This window comes from Morone saxatilis, unplaced genomic scaffold (assembly GCF_004916995.1).
Source record: "Morone saxatilis isolate NCDOM2014 unplaced genomic scaffold, NCSU_SB_2.0 Contig8, whole genome shotgun sequence".
In the NCBI taxonomy this organism is placed as follows: Eukaryota; Metazoa; Chordata; class Actinopteri; family Moronidae; genus Morone; species Morone saxatilis.
In genome coordinates, this window is record NW_023340257.1 from 21,227,692 (window position 1) to 21,245,320 (window position 17,629).

Consider the following 17,629-nt stretch of genomic DNA (forward strand, 5'->3'; position numbering starts at 1 on the left):
ATGTGATAAGCTACTATTTATAAATATATATATATATATATATATATATATATATATATATATATAAATGCATGTCATGGGTGGCTTTTAAACCATATTTGCCTAATCTCTCTGTATCATAATCTTTTCTAACAAATCATGATTTCTTAGTAATTTCTTCATTTTAAAAAACACTACAAGGACTACAAACAAAACCAAAATTATGTATCAAAGGAAAAGAAACTGCTTTTTTATTTTATGATTATAGTACAACAGCCTCAACTAAAGCTGTAACACAGTTAACTGATATTTAGTTATGCTGCTGTGTCCGATGATAGAAAATAATATAATCAGACTGGAAATCTATCCACGTGTGTACATATTAGCCTTGATTTTCGAGGCAAATTGAAAGTCCTCCTCAGAATCAATGAGGGTCATCATAGGCAAAACAGATTCCTAGAATGTGAGCTGATGCTGAAATCTTCCGTAGATAGTAAATTAAGTATAACAAAGCCCAGCAGCGGCCTGGTGTCCGCTTACACAGACTATAACAGCACCTTTCACTCAAACATGATTGATGTTGTTCGTTTGGCACGTCGTTCCCAACAAAATGATTTACGTGTTGACCTTTTGCTTCTGTGTCGCCAGAAAAACAATTTGACACGGCTGCTGTGGAAATGAACCTGCTGAGTGCTGTGTGAGATGGGGACGGCCTCCTCGCTGTTGCCTCGTTAGTTAATTTATGATCCCGGCTTTGTTTTTTTCACAGTTACAGACCATTGATGACAAATTAAACCTGATGACTTTCAGTGTCTAACATCAGTCTGTCCTTCTGGAGGACGGCGGGGTGGATGTGAGAAGGCGGACTGATCATGACCGCAGCTGGCACTTTTAGTACAAAGTGGAGGGTTTGCTGTTAAATTGCCCCTGCTGCCTGACAGATGTTTGAGTGTGTCTGCTGATTAAGGCTTCCAGCTGACCCTGTTGGACCTTAACAAGCATGTAGAGAGGAACACTACTGCGCTGTTCTCTTCAGGGGGCCGACATTGCTATTTTTCCCCTAATGAAATAGACTTACTATTTGATGAATATCTCTTTTGGAAATGAGCAAGGGAGATGTGCTTGTCCCTGCAGACATGATACTGTGAAGCCACTGCATGAGGCAGCCTGGACGGACATGATGGAGGAGGCTGCCAATCAGCTCGAGAGAGACCATGTGCACAATGTCTATGACAAGATTGCTCCATATTTCAACGACAGCCGCTATAAAGCCTGGCCGAAGGTGCGACAGTTTCTGCTGGACCTGCAGCCAGGGAGCATCGTCGCTGACATTGGTGGGTGTCCCCTCAAACAGTAATCTTGACAATCACACTTGAACCTTAATACATTGACTGTGCTTTTTTCATTGTTTTCTAAAACCACAATAAGTCATTCAAAAAATTGGCTTCCCTTAAGGAGAAGGGAACGAGTATTTTAAATATAATGAGACCGCTAAGCACCCCTCATCCATCACCAGTGTTGTAGCTGACTGTCTTGACCTTGGCAGGTTGTGGCAATGGCAAGTATCTCCACATCAACAAGGAGGTGTTCAAGCTGGGGTGCGATGTTTGTCGCCCCCTAGTGGACTTTGCCTGGAGCCAAGGACACGAGGTCCAGATGTGTGACGGGCTGCATTTGCCTTACAGAGACGGCTGCTTTGACGCTGTGCTCTCTATTGCAGGTAATTGAAAAACACACACATCCCCTTGCTATGTCTGTATTTTGTATTGGCTCATTCCTGTGTGTTATTTAATCCCTTTGCAAAGCACTTTGGTCAAAATTTGTTGCTTTTAAAATGTGCTCTATAATTAAATTTCACTTGGTTTGAGATAAAGGGAGTTTCGGATGTTGTTGATTCCTCCCACTCAAATGACTCCCTTCATATGCTTGAAGCTCTACTGCTGCAGCTGTCATTGGCCTCAGATTAAATGAACTCATAATAATGATAAACATCAGTTTCCCACAAGCTTGTGTTGCCTAGCCAACAGTGTGAAATAATTCATGTGTGTCCTCCAACAAAAGAGTGTAATTAGGACCAAAGACGACAGCAGACACCCACACTATCAATTAATGTTGTGTGCCATACAGTGTACATAATGTGTTTTGTTGACTGCACGTGCTGAATGTGAAACATCATAATCAATTTAATCATCATCCTACTTAGTATAAATTATTTGTTTTTGTCACAGTCATCCATCATCTGTCCACCAAAGAGCGACGTATTCGAGCAATAAAGGAGATGGCCCGCACCCTGCGAGTTGGTGGACGCATCATGATCTACGTGTGGGCCATGGAGCAGAAACGTCGAAAGTTTGAGAAACAGGACATCTTCGTTCCCTGGAACCCCAACCCTTATTCGCCCTCCGGCTTCAACAGGGAGCACGGCAAACCCAGACGGAGGGCCGTAGCTCAGAGCGTGAGCGAAGCCATAGACAACACCGACAAGCACAGGAAGGTTAGAAGCACATCCTCCGTGGCAGACGAAGAAGATCTGACCTGCACCACGCCACAGCAGAGGACACAGAGACTGTGGTTCTTCTCCAGGTCTCTGGATTCTGTGTTTGACTTTGGAAGCTTAGCCATCTCACGGTCAGGACACGGACAGGGCCTGATCAAGCAGGTCTCGAGCTTCTTTTCCCCGCCATCTGTGATCGGATCAGAGGAGGACGTCTTTGACTCGGTCACAGACCTGCACAAGGGACAAAATGATCCTGGAGGCAACAACAACAACATGGCCAACAACAACGGTACAGAAAATCAGAGCGTCTCATTATCTTTAGCCCAGGAGTGTGGCTCTCTGGCCCTGCCAGACCTGGTCCCATTCCAGAAAGAGCACCTGAAGCAGTCCGGAGATGAAAGTGAAGCAGGGCCGCAGGGGAAAGAGCAGCAGCAAAGCACAAGGAGTCCTCAGCGGAGCGAGGGGCAGGTGGAAGGCTCCTGCCTGAGGTACTATCATGTCTTCAGGGAGGGAGAACTGGCAGAGCTGATAGAGAACCATGTTGAAGAGCTTCATGTCAAACACACTTACTTTGATCATGCCAACTGGTGTGTGGTGGCAGAGAAAGTACAGTTATGGAAAATATGATTTTAACATGTTTGTTTTTAGTTTGGATCAACTCTGCCTCAAGTTATAGCACTGAATCACACATTTGATGATTATTACAGTCTTGTAATTGAAAAGTGTGTAAATATACAGATGTAGCCATTGTTGAAGGTACATAAAACACTAAACTAGTCCATTGCTGCAATCCTCTACTTAACTATTTGGACATTTCAATTTTTTAGTCTATTTTAAGTTTCTGGTAGTCCTGGAACCAGTTGTGTGACAGACCTATTTATATCTAGCATTAAATATTATTTTAGATGGTTTTGCAGCAGCAGGGCAGGATGCACAAAGACTGACGGTGTTCAGCAATGGTTATCACTGTATGTTACACCATGTTTTTAAATTATTTATTCTATTTCAATCCATGAAACCAACAAGCAGTATCCAGATTTCCAGTTTGGGTTCTCTTTTAGTGTCAATAATATGTTTTTATTGTCAAACCACAGCAAGCTCCAGTGTTGCTAAAGATTTAAACTATTTTTTAAATTAGTATTTCTGCAAGAGATACGTTATTAAGGAATGCACTGTTTTTCTCTTTGGACTTTTAATACTAGCCAAAGAGGAATTTGTTTGCCTACAGTATATTCTTCCATCTGCTCTTAAATGTTTAATTCATTGATCATAGTGGAAAATGACTTACTCTATTATTTGTGTCTGCCTGTTTTACAGTTGCACACTTGCAGCAAGTATTTGTTATGGACTCTGTAAACTGCTTGTGTACCTACCATAACATACACATCATAAAGAGCTCAAAGTTGTGCAGAATATCTTCCAAAACATTTGTGCATTTGCTTGTTGCATTTTCAAGTGTTTCAAAGGTGTTGCCAGTGTGTGTCTGTGTGCTTATTGTTTGTAATAGTGTATATCGTCTTGTTCTGAAGTAAAAAGCTGAAATATACCACTTGTATATTTCAGCAAATCAACTGCCTCATATACTGTGAATAAACATTGCACTGTACCACAAATATGTCGCTGCTTGATGTCAGTGAATGACATAAAATAGGTAAAACTTGAAACATACTGGTTATCTGTACCCATTGTGCCAAGGGTGGTGCATAATCCATATCAGTACAGAATGTGTGGACCAACTGTTTGTTCAGAAGTGACACTGGTACCTTAATGTCTTATGTGACCTGATGTAAATAGTTTAAATTTGTTTTTTCTTTATTAAATATTTTTGTTCATGAGTGTTTTGTCTTGCATCTACTGTCATGAATGATACCTGTAGTTATTTGGTGGAGCTTTATTCAGTGACAACCACACACTAGTGTTCAAAAACAGAATATTTAATAGTTGTACTGATAGTTACTACTACAGAGGTGCCGATGCAGCATCTTGATGAAGTAAACAAGTTGAATGTCTTCTTAAATCACCCTTTAGCAAACATACACCAACTTTCCATTTTAAAATATCCTGTCCAATATACCAAAAAAGGTTAGTTACATTACATAACTTATATATATATATTAAATATTCTAAGATACTCTGAGAAGTTGGTGGAATTTGTCTCCAATATATTTTTCAGAATTCTTGATAAAAACTGTTGCATGTACATATAAATATACAGTGTAAAACAAGCATTTGTGTAGCATAACCACATGTTTTTATTCCCACATATCAATCTTGTCATTGGCTCCTAAAGATCAAGTATCAGCTAGGCTCCGAGGGTCCTCTTGATTTACAGCACAAACGTTTTACATCCCACACTCCCTCCAAACCTGAAATATGAAGAACATTCAGTTAAAATCTTTATGTAAATGATGAGTCATCCAACAACAGTTATGTGTCCTGTACCTGAGTCGCTGCTCTGTGGACAATGGAGTGTCTGATAGCCAGTTTATCAATGTCTCTCGAGTATCCTCCTCCAATAACGACAGCGACAGGAACGCCTCTACTCACCACGGTCTTCATCACGTAGAGATCTCTCTGATACAGCCCTGGCAGACACCACAGTCATTCAAAAACAGTCAAGATCTGATTTGTAGGTGGAGATAGTTTGCTGTCAAAGTTATCACTGACCTTGGTCGGTCAGACTGAGCCTCCCGAGTTCATCTTTCCAATGAGGGTCGACCCCTGCGTCATACAGGACCAGGTCTGGACGAAAAGTCTCCAGCAGCCTGGGAAGGTGAGCCTCCACTGTTGGAAACAAACTCTTCATTAAAATGTCTGTTAACACAACTAATTACAATAGTTTTTTGTTGTGATTTTCATTTAGCTTGTTCACGTCAAGCTTCTTCTGAAAACAGAAATGTATGTATAAATGTCTAAAATACATCAGCAGTGAAATTGAGACTGCAACTTCGTTTGGATCTAAACATCCTGCATGTATTATAATGGCCTGTGTTAACTTGCCTGTGGAGAGATACTCCTTGTCTTCCAGCCCATCCTCCACGCTGATATCTAGGTCACTCTGTTGTTTACGGAGGGGGAAGTTTTTCCCACAATGCACCGAGAACGTAAACACACACGGCTCATCTTTAAAAATGAAAGCAGTGCCATCACCCTGTTGGATGCAAAAGATGTTACTAATGACAAAAAGCTGGGTTAATCTACAAGGAACAAAGACACATGCTGTATTTATGACATATTGGTATAACCCCCACGGCATTATTAGTAGCAGGGACAGCTTTAACGCTACCTGATGCACGTCTAGATCCACAATCAGAACCTTCCTTTTGGATGAGGAGATCAGGTATTTGGCTGCAACTGCCAAGTCATTGAGGAGACAATACCCCGAACCATAGCTTGGAAATGCATGATGGGTTCCTCCTGCAGTGCTGCAGGCCATTCCCCTCTGTAGAGCTACCTCGGCAGCTAGAACAGTCCCACCTGTCAAAAAGGGAAAAGGTGAGAAGCTTGTGCAGGGGGATCTTTTCAGGCTGTTCAGCTGTTAAGTCATCAAGAGACTTCAGACGTTCTTCTCACCCGTTTCATATCGACAGCGTCTCACTATGCCTTCGCTCCAGGGGAAACCTGTCCTCCTTTGCTCCTGCTCATTTATTTTCCCATTTATGAAGTTGCTCAGGTATTCCTCCGTGTGCACACAGCTCAGTAAATCTATGGAGGCAATTTCAGGGACCCACACCTACTGCGAGGAAGGAAATTCACATTCAGGAAAATGTGAAAGTGCTTCCAGTAGTGCTGTAGTATTCCTGCAACTAACAATGCTTTTCACTATCAATTCATCAATCAGTAGCTTTTATTAGTGATGAAGTCTTTATGGGTTGTCCTACCAAAAAATATAAATGAAATAAAAAAATATAAAATATTCGATTTACAGTGATATCAAACTTATAATACATATAATCAAATCATCACAATAATCACTAGACTAATCGATCATATTGGTGACATTTCAGCACTACATATTGTAATATTTAGTTGATAATATCAGTGAGCCACTCACCTGTTTCTCTGTAATGACTTGATCTTTGATCAGAAAGTGGAGAACCCGGGAGAACTTGCCCATAGGGAACCTGTGGTTGGGTGGGAGGTCACACACATACTTGCTGTGATGAACTATTGGAAGTCCGCTGGATTCCTGTCCTACCTGCCAGGTGAAAGGGCTCACTGTGAGGTCAGTCTTAATGCAATGCAATGTGTGTGTAAAGTTCACAACAATGCACAGGTTCTTACTAGTTCTGCATGGAAACATCTGCAGGAGGTGAAAGCTGCACCGAGCAGCCGTCCGACCTTTAAGCGAGGTCTTTTAGAAAAGATGTGTGTAATGCAGGTCATTTCTCTCACTGATGTTAATGCTAATAAATGACTCACTTACATAAAACAGAGGGTGCTTAGTGCTGCGGAGTTCGGTGATATGAAATGACACCACAAACGTGCTGAAGGTGTCCAGTTTGTTGACGGATGTGTGACTGTGTTTGTCCTCCTCTAATACTGCCATCTTCTGTCATGGAGTGGAACTAACACACAGTGTGATTGGTTACATGGTTCATTACCTCCATCTACTGATTTGCAGTGATCACTGCAGATTGACAGCATGTTCTGGGTCAGCTTTTAGCAGATAGACTCAGTTATTTTATGCTTCCATCTCCCTATAAATGCCATAGTTCTTCTAGTTTAAGTTTGAAATAAAAAGCATTTGTGATTATGATAAAGTTAATGACCACCAAAAGGCTCTAAACCAAATTATATTTATTATAATATATATATATTAACACATAAATATGCGTTTTTAAATCTAAATTGTATAGGCAGACAACATATAAAATCCCTACTGCAACATTTTTTATTACTATGTGTGTTTCTGATCATTTATAAATATTTTTCACTGAAACATATGGGGCAGTGAGGTTCAGTTTTCTTGAGCATATGTAAGTGATGCAATACTTTATGCCTAACAATACAAGAACAGAGATATATCTATCATGTATAATACGCATCTGTCCTATAGTATATTCGTGTTTATGCTACAGTCTGTATATCTGATATACTGTATACACTGTATTCATACCTCCAGCTGTTTATTCTGTACTGTATATAATGTCTTACTATTGTGACGACCCTCTGATCAGGTCTCTCACTCAAAGAGCCTGGTGGGTGGAGTTGGGTAATCGGCCAGATTAAGTTCATCTGGTCTGGTGGCTGTACTATATAGGCTGGAGGCAATCAGCCGGTGTCTCTCTCTCTTGGCTTCCACTCTGTTTGGTTTGGTTGAATTTGTTTGTCTTTAGCTTCATTTCTCTTTTCATTTTGTTAAATAAACATATTTTAGTTACAACACATGTCTGTTCTCCCCTTCTTTTTCCAGGCTCGAGCCGGGTTGTGACACTATTGTTATTACCTGTACTTATACCTGCACTATATATTTTTTCTTAATGTATCTTAGTGTATTCATATCAACCCCTTAGTGTTTTTCTATATATTATCACTGTACATATGCACATTATTTCTGCACATTATATATTATTTCACTCTGTTAACAGAGTGGATCTGTTTGATTTGAAGTTCATCCTATCATATCATCTTTGATGACAACTTTTCTGCATCAGATTCTTTTTGAGAGAAAATCCAGGATGAGTGGAGACCCCATGCAAATGAGTTGAATTTATGATTCATGTAGCTATTTTTTATTTTGCACTCTTTCAGTTTTTTCCCTCTTGGTTCATCAAATGATCAAAGCTCCTTTTAGTTTTCAACTTCCAACCCGTGACAAGTTGCTCATCCCTTCTACAGTATTTACACAACTATGAGAGTAGCTGTTTTCCTCTCTGATGTTGTCTGTACCCTTATTCTGTACCATCTGTATCCACTCCTGATCTGCCCTGCTCTACAGCCTTCACAGTCGACTCCCCTCCTGTCAAGCCAAAGCGTACCCTGGCCGAGGTGGTTAATCACAGTGGCAGGGAATCCGTTATGGTGTCACACTGAAATCATGTCAGATTGTCTTCACTCCCACATGTTACAGTTTAAAGTGACAGAGGACTCTGTGGAAGGGTAAGTGATGCAAATAATTTTGTAGATGAAAAATGTGTTTCTTTAGCTTGAAAATGCCTTTGTTTTCTTCTCACTGTACTAAAATTGCCTTTGATTAGCTATTTTCTGTGTCTGGTTTTGCTTCTCCATCTGTCTCTGCTTTACATTGCTAGCAGGCAGCTCAAGGCACTGTCTGGTGTACTGTCGGCTGTGGGGTTCTCCCATGAGAATATGTATGTGTGTGTGTGTGTATGTATGAAGAGTCTGGTGAATGGGGATTAGTGCAGCCCCCGCTGGGAGGAGCTGGTGTACTCACAGGCAGATAAGACATGAGACGAAAGCATTGGCCCCAGGTGCAGAGGAGAGATCTTCTCATAATGGAGAGAGGAGATTAGAGAGGTAAAATCAATTACTGACTTCGGCCTTGTTAACAGGCATTTCAAATAAGGAGAGAGGAAGGAGGAGAAGGGGCTCGTTCCAAATGAAAGACTCCAATATATCCTGACAGAAAGATTATTTTCTTTGTGCAGCAGATAAAGGTTGTATTAATTCATTAACATATAGATCTTCCGTTCTGCTTTAGAGGTGATTCTCTAATACATAGATAGTCTTTCTTTCTTATCGTAGGACCTTTTTTAAGGCTTTACCACTGATTTGACATGTTTTAGCTCATTTACTACAAATCACCTTTACTTTACATCACAGTTAATCGTTTAGCAAGCAGTGCTCCTGTTTTTTAGACGTGCATTTTCTACTGTTGCAGGCATCAGTTGGTTTCATTCATCACTGTGAGGTGTAGAATAGGGAGCAATTAACAATTATTTAATCATTATGGATGAATTCGTAGATTATATTCCTAATTAATCAATTCATCGTTTTGGTCTATAAAATGTCACAAATAGGGGAAAATACCCATCACAATCCACCACAGTCCACGACGACATCTTCTCCTGCTCGGTTTGCATGATTAACAGTTCAAAACCAAAAATACTGAATTTATTATAATAAATATTTACACTTATTGGAGCAATTGAAACCAGGAATTATGAGTCAGTCATGAAAAAAGTTGCCAAATACTTTTCTGTTGATCAGTTAATAGATTAATCAAGTCATAGTTTCAGCTCTAGTTCAGACCCTTCCATTCAGTCCACATGTAACGGGCATTACCATGCAATGATAAAGAGAAATGCAGACTTGATGTTTACTGACATGACACAAATCAAGCAAGAATCTGCTAATACATTTTCATACCATTCAGAAATCAATAAAATCCCATGGCTGCCTGGAACAGCAGATACTGAGCAAGAATGCATGTGACAGTAAAATCTAAAGTAGGCTATGTATGATTTGTAGTAAGAGTTAAAACCTGTAGACAAGTTGGCATGGTTCTTGTGAAAGAGAAACCACAGCTGACAGTCAGCTGTGAGTGAGCAGCAGTCGGCTTCAGGGCAGCTGTGTTCAAGGCCTCGGAGCTCTGCGTCTCATTCCTGGCAGAGACAAAAGAAGAAGCGGACAACTGTTCAGCTTTGATCTGACTTTCTCTTCTCTCATTGGGTAAAATAATAACAGACCGTCTTAAGTCAGCCCTCTGAATGCAGTTTTTCTTACTCTCAGTGGTGGAGGAAGTATTGAGCTCCTTTACCTTAGTTAAAGCACTAATAAAACAACAAGCAAAAAGTCTGCATACAAAAATGACTGAAGTACTAGGGTATGTAAGTGTAATCAATCAATCTGATGTGTTCAATGCAGAAAATGTCCCCTGTGACTGTTACTATTATATATTTTATCATTGTATTATTATTATTGACGCATTGATGTAAAAGCAGGTGAGGTGGAGCTAATGCTTTTGTACAAGACTGCTACTAATGATTAGTTTCACTATGGATTAATTTGGTGATTTTCTGTTAATTGATTGATTGAATTGATTCATTATTTGGTTTGTGAAAAGTCCCAAAATAGTGAGAAATACCATCACACTTACCTAAGTGACAACGTAACAATGGTCATTTTGTCCAACCAATACCTAAAAATTATTACAAATAAATTACATTTATTAAAATAATAAAAGGAAAGGCAGCAATTCTTTACATTCGAGAAGTTGGATCCATGCAATGTTTTTGCATAAAAAATGACAAATGATTATGAAGATAGTTGTCATTTTATGTGAATCAACTAATCTTTTCAGCTTTACTTCTATTGGGTAATTTAATCTATAACACAACATCTTATTTAATAAACCCTACATACGTTTTGTATTCAAAAATCTTATTTTCTAAAGTCTCCAAAGCTGCAAATAATTGTAGTGAAGTAAAAAGTACAATATTTACTTCAAGTGGCATGAAAAGAAAGTTACCTTAAATTTGTACTGAATTCCTTGAGTACTTACATACTTGAGTACATATACTTAGTTACATTCCACCACTGCTTGCTGTCAGCGTTGTGTTGTCAAATTATATGCCAGGTTGTTTCCTGGCTTTGAAGGTAGCGTTGAAGTTTATTCAACCAAAAAGCCACATGCAGACTTGGCTGAAAGAACTTGGACCATTGTCTTTGGTTCACACATGGATGGGATCAATGATTTGCTGCACGCAATGTGTGTTCAACCAAATGAATAACCCCATCATCTCTGAATAGCCCTGTCATCTTGGCATGTATTTTCACGTTCCTGAAAGCAGACATGTTTGTTGTCCAACCCCAGAAGGGGAGTGGACGGTGTGATGTTTGCATCAGATTCAAACATACCTGTCAATTACACAACATCACAATCACAACACCAAGCCCACAAACCCCCCCATCCTTCAACTCCACCTCCCAACTCGGAGCGGAAGAAATCCGCTGGTTGCACAGCGTGTTGCAGCAGGTGAAGACAGGGGTTGTTGTTGGAGTGAATTCATTTGTAGCTGCTCTCTGTGTGTCATGGTGACGGCCCACCGCCTCGTCCCTCTGAGGCAATCCCCCGGTCACAATGAAAGGCTGAGCTGATTCACCTCTCATGCATCCCCGTCCTCCTATAATCACATACATGCCGGGGAGACAGGCTGTGAAGTCATTGGGCAGTAGTATAATTTACCATCATTTTAGTCAATGTTTACATCTCCCCTCATTATCACTGGAGCTGACATATTTTTTCTTACTCTCTAGCGTCGCTCATTGTTTGGGAATGTCTTTGCAGTTGTTAACTAAGTTTTGGCATCTTGTCGTGTTGTGTGGTAAACAGCTTGTGCTGGTGGCCGCACGTGTTGTCAGAGAGCGGGAATGTGTGAGCCACTGAAATACCAATATTTCATGAAGAGGAGCAAGGCCAAGAACATACGCTCTGCCAAACATTCACCAAGCCCCAGAGGGGTTTCTAGATCAGACTCTTGCTCTCATTTTAACAATGTACTGTTGCAAGTAGTTTATAAATTAAATTGTGAATGGGAAGTTTAAAAGAATCCAGTCTGAATAATTGGATAACCTAAGAAAACCACATAGTTTGTGTATGAAATAAAGTAATGAACCAGCCACCAGATTTAAGTACACCAAGGCAACCTCCCCACTCATTATTTAGTCACTTACTACATTTGCACAAATAACTTTAATTACTCGCATATAAAGTATGGAATATCTGGGGCTGTTCTATCAACAAAAGAAAGCTTGTCTTTTCCAACCAATTATCAGTCCACATTCACATCTGTTGGCTGCCAAAAGTAATAGCTCTCATGGGGTGTTATAGGAGCAGGTGGGATTCTAATTAATTGAACAAAATGTGTGAGGTCCATGTTTTATTAGATGATGATATAGCAGATGTTTCATTCGGATCTGTGGAACATTTTGTTTTATTAGCGGATATTTTTAGTAAGCCAGTAGTTGTTCTCTTCTGAAAAACAAGAAAAATCTTAATTCTTGATTATATCTTTCTAATTATTAACTGCTCCTTAAGGACTGGGAAGAAAATATGCTTAATTACTGTGCTCATATGTCTTATCACATTGTGAGACCACCTCAGTACTTTAGTTTTACTTTTACTCATTGAACAAAATGTCTGTGAAAAAATCTTTCAAACGTTAAAAGCAGTTTGTGACAAAAACTAAATATTGAATTTACACCATCTGAATAGTGAGAACATATGAGGCCATTATCGTTTTGCACCCACAACAGCTCTGTGATGATTTGATCAGCTCTTGGGATAGAGACAAACTGAGACTGCAGACAGAGGTGATAATGCCGAACATCTGCCCGTGATCTGTGGTATGCTGGGAATCCATAGGGGAGTCGAAAAGCTGCAGAGATATTGAGTCAGACTGTGCTATTGCTGGAATGTTTTCTAATGATGTTTACGTTTTGTATTGTACTCGTCTGTTTTCCACAGCTGGGTAGGGTTCATGTTACATAAGAGTGCTGCATGCAAAAGCATAAAAAAAAACCACTAAAAGATTTTCATGCTTTATCCTGACATATCTTTACATATAAATGCACCATTATGTGAATGTTAAAATGTAATGACTTTGCATACTGTAGATTAATTTAACACTGTCAGTTTTTGCTGTCTTAACAGACTCACACTTGTTCTGTGCAGCAATAACATGTTGCGTTGCTGGCAGGCAAACCTGCGACCATACAGCCACATGTTTCAGCAACACAGCTGGCTCCATTCTCTTCCCCTCACTTTAATCTCACTATGCCATGTGAAGACCACAGGCACTTCAGTACGTCTGCCCTGTCTTGACAGCCGTGTTGATACCGCTGATAAGGGGAAGAGGGAGAGAAGAAATGACAGCGCAGAATGTGTTTCTCCTCATACACTGTAAAACATGCCATGCAAAGCAATAAACCATTCCCTGGTTGGTTGTACAGTAACTGTTTTGAGTCAAAAGTTTCAGCCGACCTAATGTCATGTCCATAAACCATATTATTATATTTTACAGTGATTTTAACTTTTGTCAGTGAAGCATTGACTCTTTTTGCCTATATTTGATCATTTATTTGTATTGGTGGGATGCATTACTTATACAGTAAACACACATTACTGATGACTTTATGTTTAAAGCATATACAGGTGTCTCTGTAAGTATGTGACGGATGTGTAGCAGATGTTTTTGTCATTAGTTGTTTGATTTTTATTTTCATTTTATCATGGTAGTTTACCAAGTACTCCGTTAAACAAACAAAAGACTAATATTGTTATTTCTATATTAATATTATTCACAGTGTTGTGGGACTCGTCAAAAGCAGCTTTAAAAGTGAATGGTCGCAGTTGTTGCACCGGACGCTGAGATTTTATTCTGTCATATGGGGGTCCAAAAATGCTTCTACATTTCCCATAATGCACATTGATAGCATCCCTTTGTTAGACCCTGCCTCACTACCCTCACCTCTTTTAAATTAATCTCAAACTTGAAAGGTTCCAATAGTTTATTTTATATCAAATCTCTAAAGTAAATATTACTGAAGCATGTTGTCTAAAATACATCCAAAGTGAATGAAACACAATTAGGTTTGAGAGTAAAAGATTAACCTTTCAAACAAGTTAATCTAAGTACTTTTAGTGGATTTGATGAATATTTTTACAGTGAATCAGATGGCAGGGTTTGCTCAGGGGCTGAAATATCTTGCACAAGCTTGATTCAGAATGTTACTTGTGTCAAACTGTCATATTTTACAAAGTCTAAAACCAGAACGGAGCAGAACAGATTCCAAAATAGACTAATGTCTTTGATAGATTACAATGTTATTTTTAAAAGAGCATATTCCTTAGTTTGAGATGAATAATTCATTGAAAAAGTGTACCTGTACCTGTGTACCCTCGGGTGTTGCAATTCTTTAGTGAATGGGTCGTGAACTCTGTCATTTTCAATCTTTTAAACTCGTCCAGCTGAAGTGAATGGTGAACAGACTGGGAAATTATCATTCTTATCACTCTGTAAATCAGCCAAAAACAAACAGTAATATCCTCTTACACTCACATTTGCTTCTTTGTGGAGGGGTTGGCACTGAGCTTCTCCGCCTGCTGTGGATCTGCGTCCGGGCCTTGGTATGCCTGCCATCTCTGGTAGTTTGCTTTGGCAGCCAGTCCACGTCCCCCCAGTCCTGTCTTGAAATAGTTGTCATAGCCGTGATCTGCAGCAGGAAGCCTTGTCTTGTTTCAATTTAATTCAACACAGCTCTTCACAACTGTAGTTTTAAAAAAAGTTATGTTCAGCATTGATACTGTGGCTATGTACGTTTTCATTGCAACCACTAGATTGAAGACAACAGGAGCTCAAATGTGAACACGTGATCTAACTTGTTACTTTTAGGACTTTTTAGGATAATTAAATTAAATCTAAATATACTGTGTATTGGAGGATTATGTCATGTCCATTTTATTAATATAGCCCAAAAATGGCTTTACAATCTGTACAACACACGTCACCCTATTTGCTTGGACCCCAGTAAGACTATGTTACAGACTAAAGAGATAACCCAGTAGTGAAATAAGTCTTTGAATTGGCATACCATGCCCAGAACTGGTCTTTGAGTTGTGCTGGTGGCAGTCAATCAAACTTGAATGTAGCATTGAGACAGATCTTGGTGTTTGGCCATTGTAAAGACTGTGTCCTTTTAGCCACACCAGCAGCATGGGACTAAAGATTGCAAATTTGGTTTGTTGGTTGGTTGGTCCAGCACTTTGGCGAAGACTGAAATATCTCACTGATTGTATTGTCATTGTAACACAGCAACAGCTTGCAGCCAGCAGATTGATGAACCCAGTAAACAACTCTCAACATAACAAGTGTAGAGAAAAGTGTGAAACCTGCCAAATTCAGAGGGAAAAAATTCATGGTGGTGACATTTGATCAAACGTGACTGAAACACAGACAGAGCTTGGTGTTTGGAGTGTAAAGAAACAAATTTGAATACACAAAGACTTTGCTCCATTTATTGCCTTCCTCCTGCTCCAGGTGCTGATTCCACCTTCTATCCCCTGCAAAGCCAGTGTTTTTCTTTTAGTGACACAAACAAGGCTGTTTTTTCTTTCTTATTTCTGAGCCAGGAGCCTCCCGGGTTAGATTGTGAGAACATCCAGCTGTGTTTGAGCCCGACTGTTCTCACTCCCACTGGCCTTGGACTGTTCACCTCCACAGCTCAGATAGGCCAGGCAGAGAAAAGGCTGCTATTCATTAAGTGCTGTTACTTGTTTGAGTTCCCAAATGTGTGTTTCACTGTAAGAACCGACACAGGCGACAGACACATTTTCTTTTTGTTCTGTTTTTTCACTCTGTCTCTCTTCCACTCTTTTTTCTCTCATTCACGTGCACCTGCACACTTATGTTACCTTTCTCAGACAGAGTAAACAAGACCACAGGGCACTGTCTGCCACACTTGGTCCATATCAGTGTGTGCACACAACCTAGGCAAGAACATAATTTTAAGATATCTTTTGGTTTTTACTTTGTTTTAATATATAATCTGATTTAAAAGAGTTCAGGAATGATTCTGATCGAGTTGTACTACTTTACTTTTATGATTAGTTGGCAAAAGCCAAACCTCTTGTGTGCCTCCTGTAACCTTTTCATGTAGCCAGACAATAGGGGAAATGTAAACACAGATACCCAACAAGGACATCAGGAATGTCACTCGCTCAGAACAAAAGATCAGGAAACATTAAACGTTGGCACACATACCTTATCTCACCGGTCAAACTGTGGATTTAGTGCTATTGTATGGCTGCTGTGTCGAGCAGGACTTTTTAGATTCCCAAATATACAACAGAATATTTCTTTCTTTCTCTTCCATTGCTTATATCTGAAAAAATATGTCTTCCTATTTAATGAAGCATAGAAGTCAGCCTGAAGACATACAAGGCCTTATTGATGGTGATCTCCATTTAATAAAGTGCATATGTTTTCACAGTACAGGGCAGAGGCTGAAGATGAGTTGTAAAAACCCCAAAAAAAAGAAAAACAGGAGGAAGCTGTGAAACAAGAATGGCAGCCACAGGCAGACTGCAAAGTGTTTTATGAATGAGAGAAGTAAGTCAGCACTCACCCCCCACCCCCCCTGGCCAGAGGTCAAACTGAGTCCAAGTGTTGATTTGTGGCTGTGTGGCTTCACCACCTCACTCCTGGTGAGGAGACTGAATGAATGAGTGAATATACACAAATAACTGAATGAATGAAACCCCTTCCATGGTATAAAGTCAACGACAACTCACAGAGTGCGAGCTCAGGAATTCTTTCTGCAACACAGAGCACAGGAGCAGCGCAAACAACAAGTCCTCAGCCAATGAACAAGCAAATCGCTCAGACATGCCCCTTTCATGTTTACTCTCCATGTTCATTTCTCACTTTCACTCACTTTCACCTACAGCTCCTATATGTGGTCTACTTGGCTTTTCCTACATGCATTTTCAACTCACACTGAGTCACAAGAGGACTCTTGTTTCTACTGAGGAATGCCTTGGCTCAAATTCCCAAGACTGTGTTTTATTTTTGCACTGTGATTTTGCTTTTGTGTCAAATTGGAATCACTTTTTTGTTCCATGTATCATAAATGATATGCAAAGTATTAAATGGGAAATATGGAAATATTACAAGGATATCAAATGATGGATGCAGAAAGGATTTGAGAATGAAGAAAATACAACAAATATATTTGATTATTTGGATATTCCCTGGTTGTTCAAGCTATTTTAGACACCAACAAAATATGAATCAGCTATTAATAGGACGTGTTTTGCCCTAACATATAATTCTGTTAGTTTATGATTTATAATGTGACTCCTATGCCACAAATTGGCTCGCAGTCTGATACAGACTCCTAATTGGCAGTTTTTCTATGTTAAATAAAAACCTGAGGAAACATGCTTTTGGTTTTAGTTCAGCATCAGATCCTCTCATGGAGATATCATCTTAACCTATGTGTAATAAGCTCCATTAAATCATGGTGCTTCACAGCTTTCCCCTTTTGACTTGAAAGCATTCCTCAGCCCAGTGTTTTGAAGCCATAGGTCACGGCTGCGGTACATCTTGCTCTTGTGCTGCTCAGGCCAGTGAAGTTAGCCATTCCTCACAGCCTGTTTGTGAGGGCTGGAAACCCATTTCACCTTGT

At 39.7% G+C, this 17,629-nt stretch overlaps 2 protein-coding genes across 3 annotated transcripts in view; one reads left to right on the forward strand and one right to left on the reverse strand.

The window, feature by feature from the left end:
• trmt9b (tRNA methyltransferase 9B) overlaps window positions 1-4,252 on the forward strand; it is a 4,695-nt gene extending 443 nt beyond the window's left edge. The window contains exons 2-4 of one of the 2 annotated variants that reach the window (XM_035680213.1): window positions 1,114-1,313; window positions 1,526-1,699; window positions 2,208-4,252. In XM_035680213.1, the coding sequence (XP_035536106.1) occupies window positions 1,157-1,313; window positions 1,526-1,699; window positions 2,208-3,103 (1,227 nt within the window). In that variant the 5' untranslated portion in view covers window positions 1,114-1,156 and the 3' untranslated portion in view covers window positions 3,104-4,252. Of the gene's footprint in view, window positions 1-256; window positions 1,314-1,525; window positions 1,700-2,207 lie in introns of those variants that run through there. The other variant, XM_035680211.1, reaches the window with a different exon arrangement.
• A 140-nt stretch (window positions 4,253-4,392) lies between these two features.
• On the reverse strand, window positions 4,393-7,010 carry hdac12 (histone deacetylase 12). The gene is made up of 8 exons (XM_035680219.1): window positions 6,761-7,010; window positions 6,531-6,674; window positions 6,050-6,209; window positions 5,763-5,953; window positions 5,477-5,627; window positions 5,144-5,260; window positions 4,919-5,061; window positions 4,393-4,842 (listed from the first exon to the last, which is right to left on the reverse strand). The coding sequence occupies exons 1-8, from the start codon at window positions 6,860-6,862 to the stop codon at window positions 4,819-4,821; spliced, it is 1,032 nt and encodes a 343-aa protein (XP_035536112.1). The 5' UTR covers window positions 6,863-7,010; the 3' UTR covers window positions 4,393-4,818.
• Window positions 7,011-17,629: the final 10,619 nt, after the last annotated feature.

Excerpts from the sequence above, each read along its gene's own strand:
- hdac12 (XM_035680219.1), bottom strand. The coding sequence starts at position 6,862 with ATGACCTGCATTACACACATCTTTTCTAAAAGACCTCGCTTAAAGGTC. Across the intron at positions 6,210-6,530 it reads AAGTCATTACAGAGAAACAG|GTGTGGGTCCCTGAAATTGC; the intron begins GTGAGTGGCTCA and ends TCCTCGCAGTAG. Across the intron at positions 5,261-5,476 it reads CAAGGAGTATCTCTCCACAG|TGGAGGCTCACCTTCCCAGG; the intron begins GCAAGTTAACAC and ends TGTTTCCAACAG.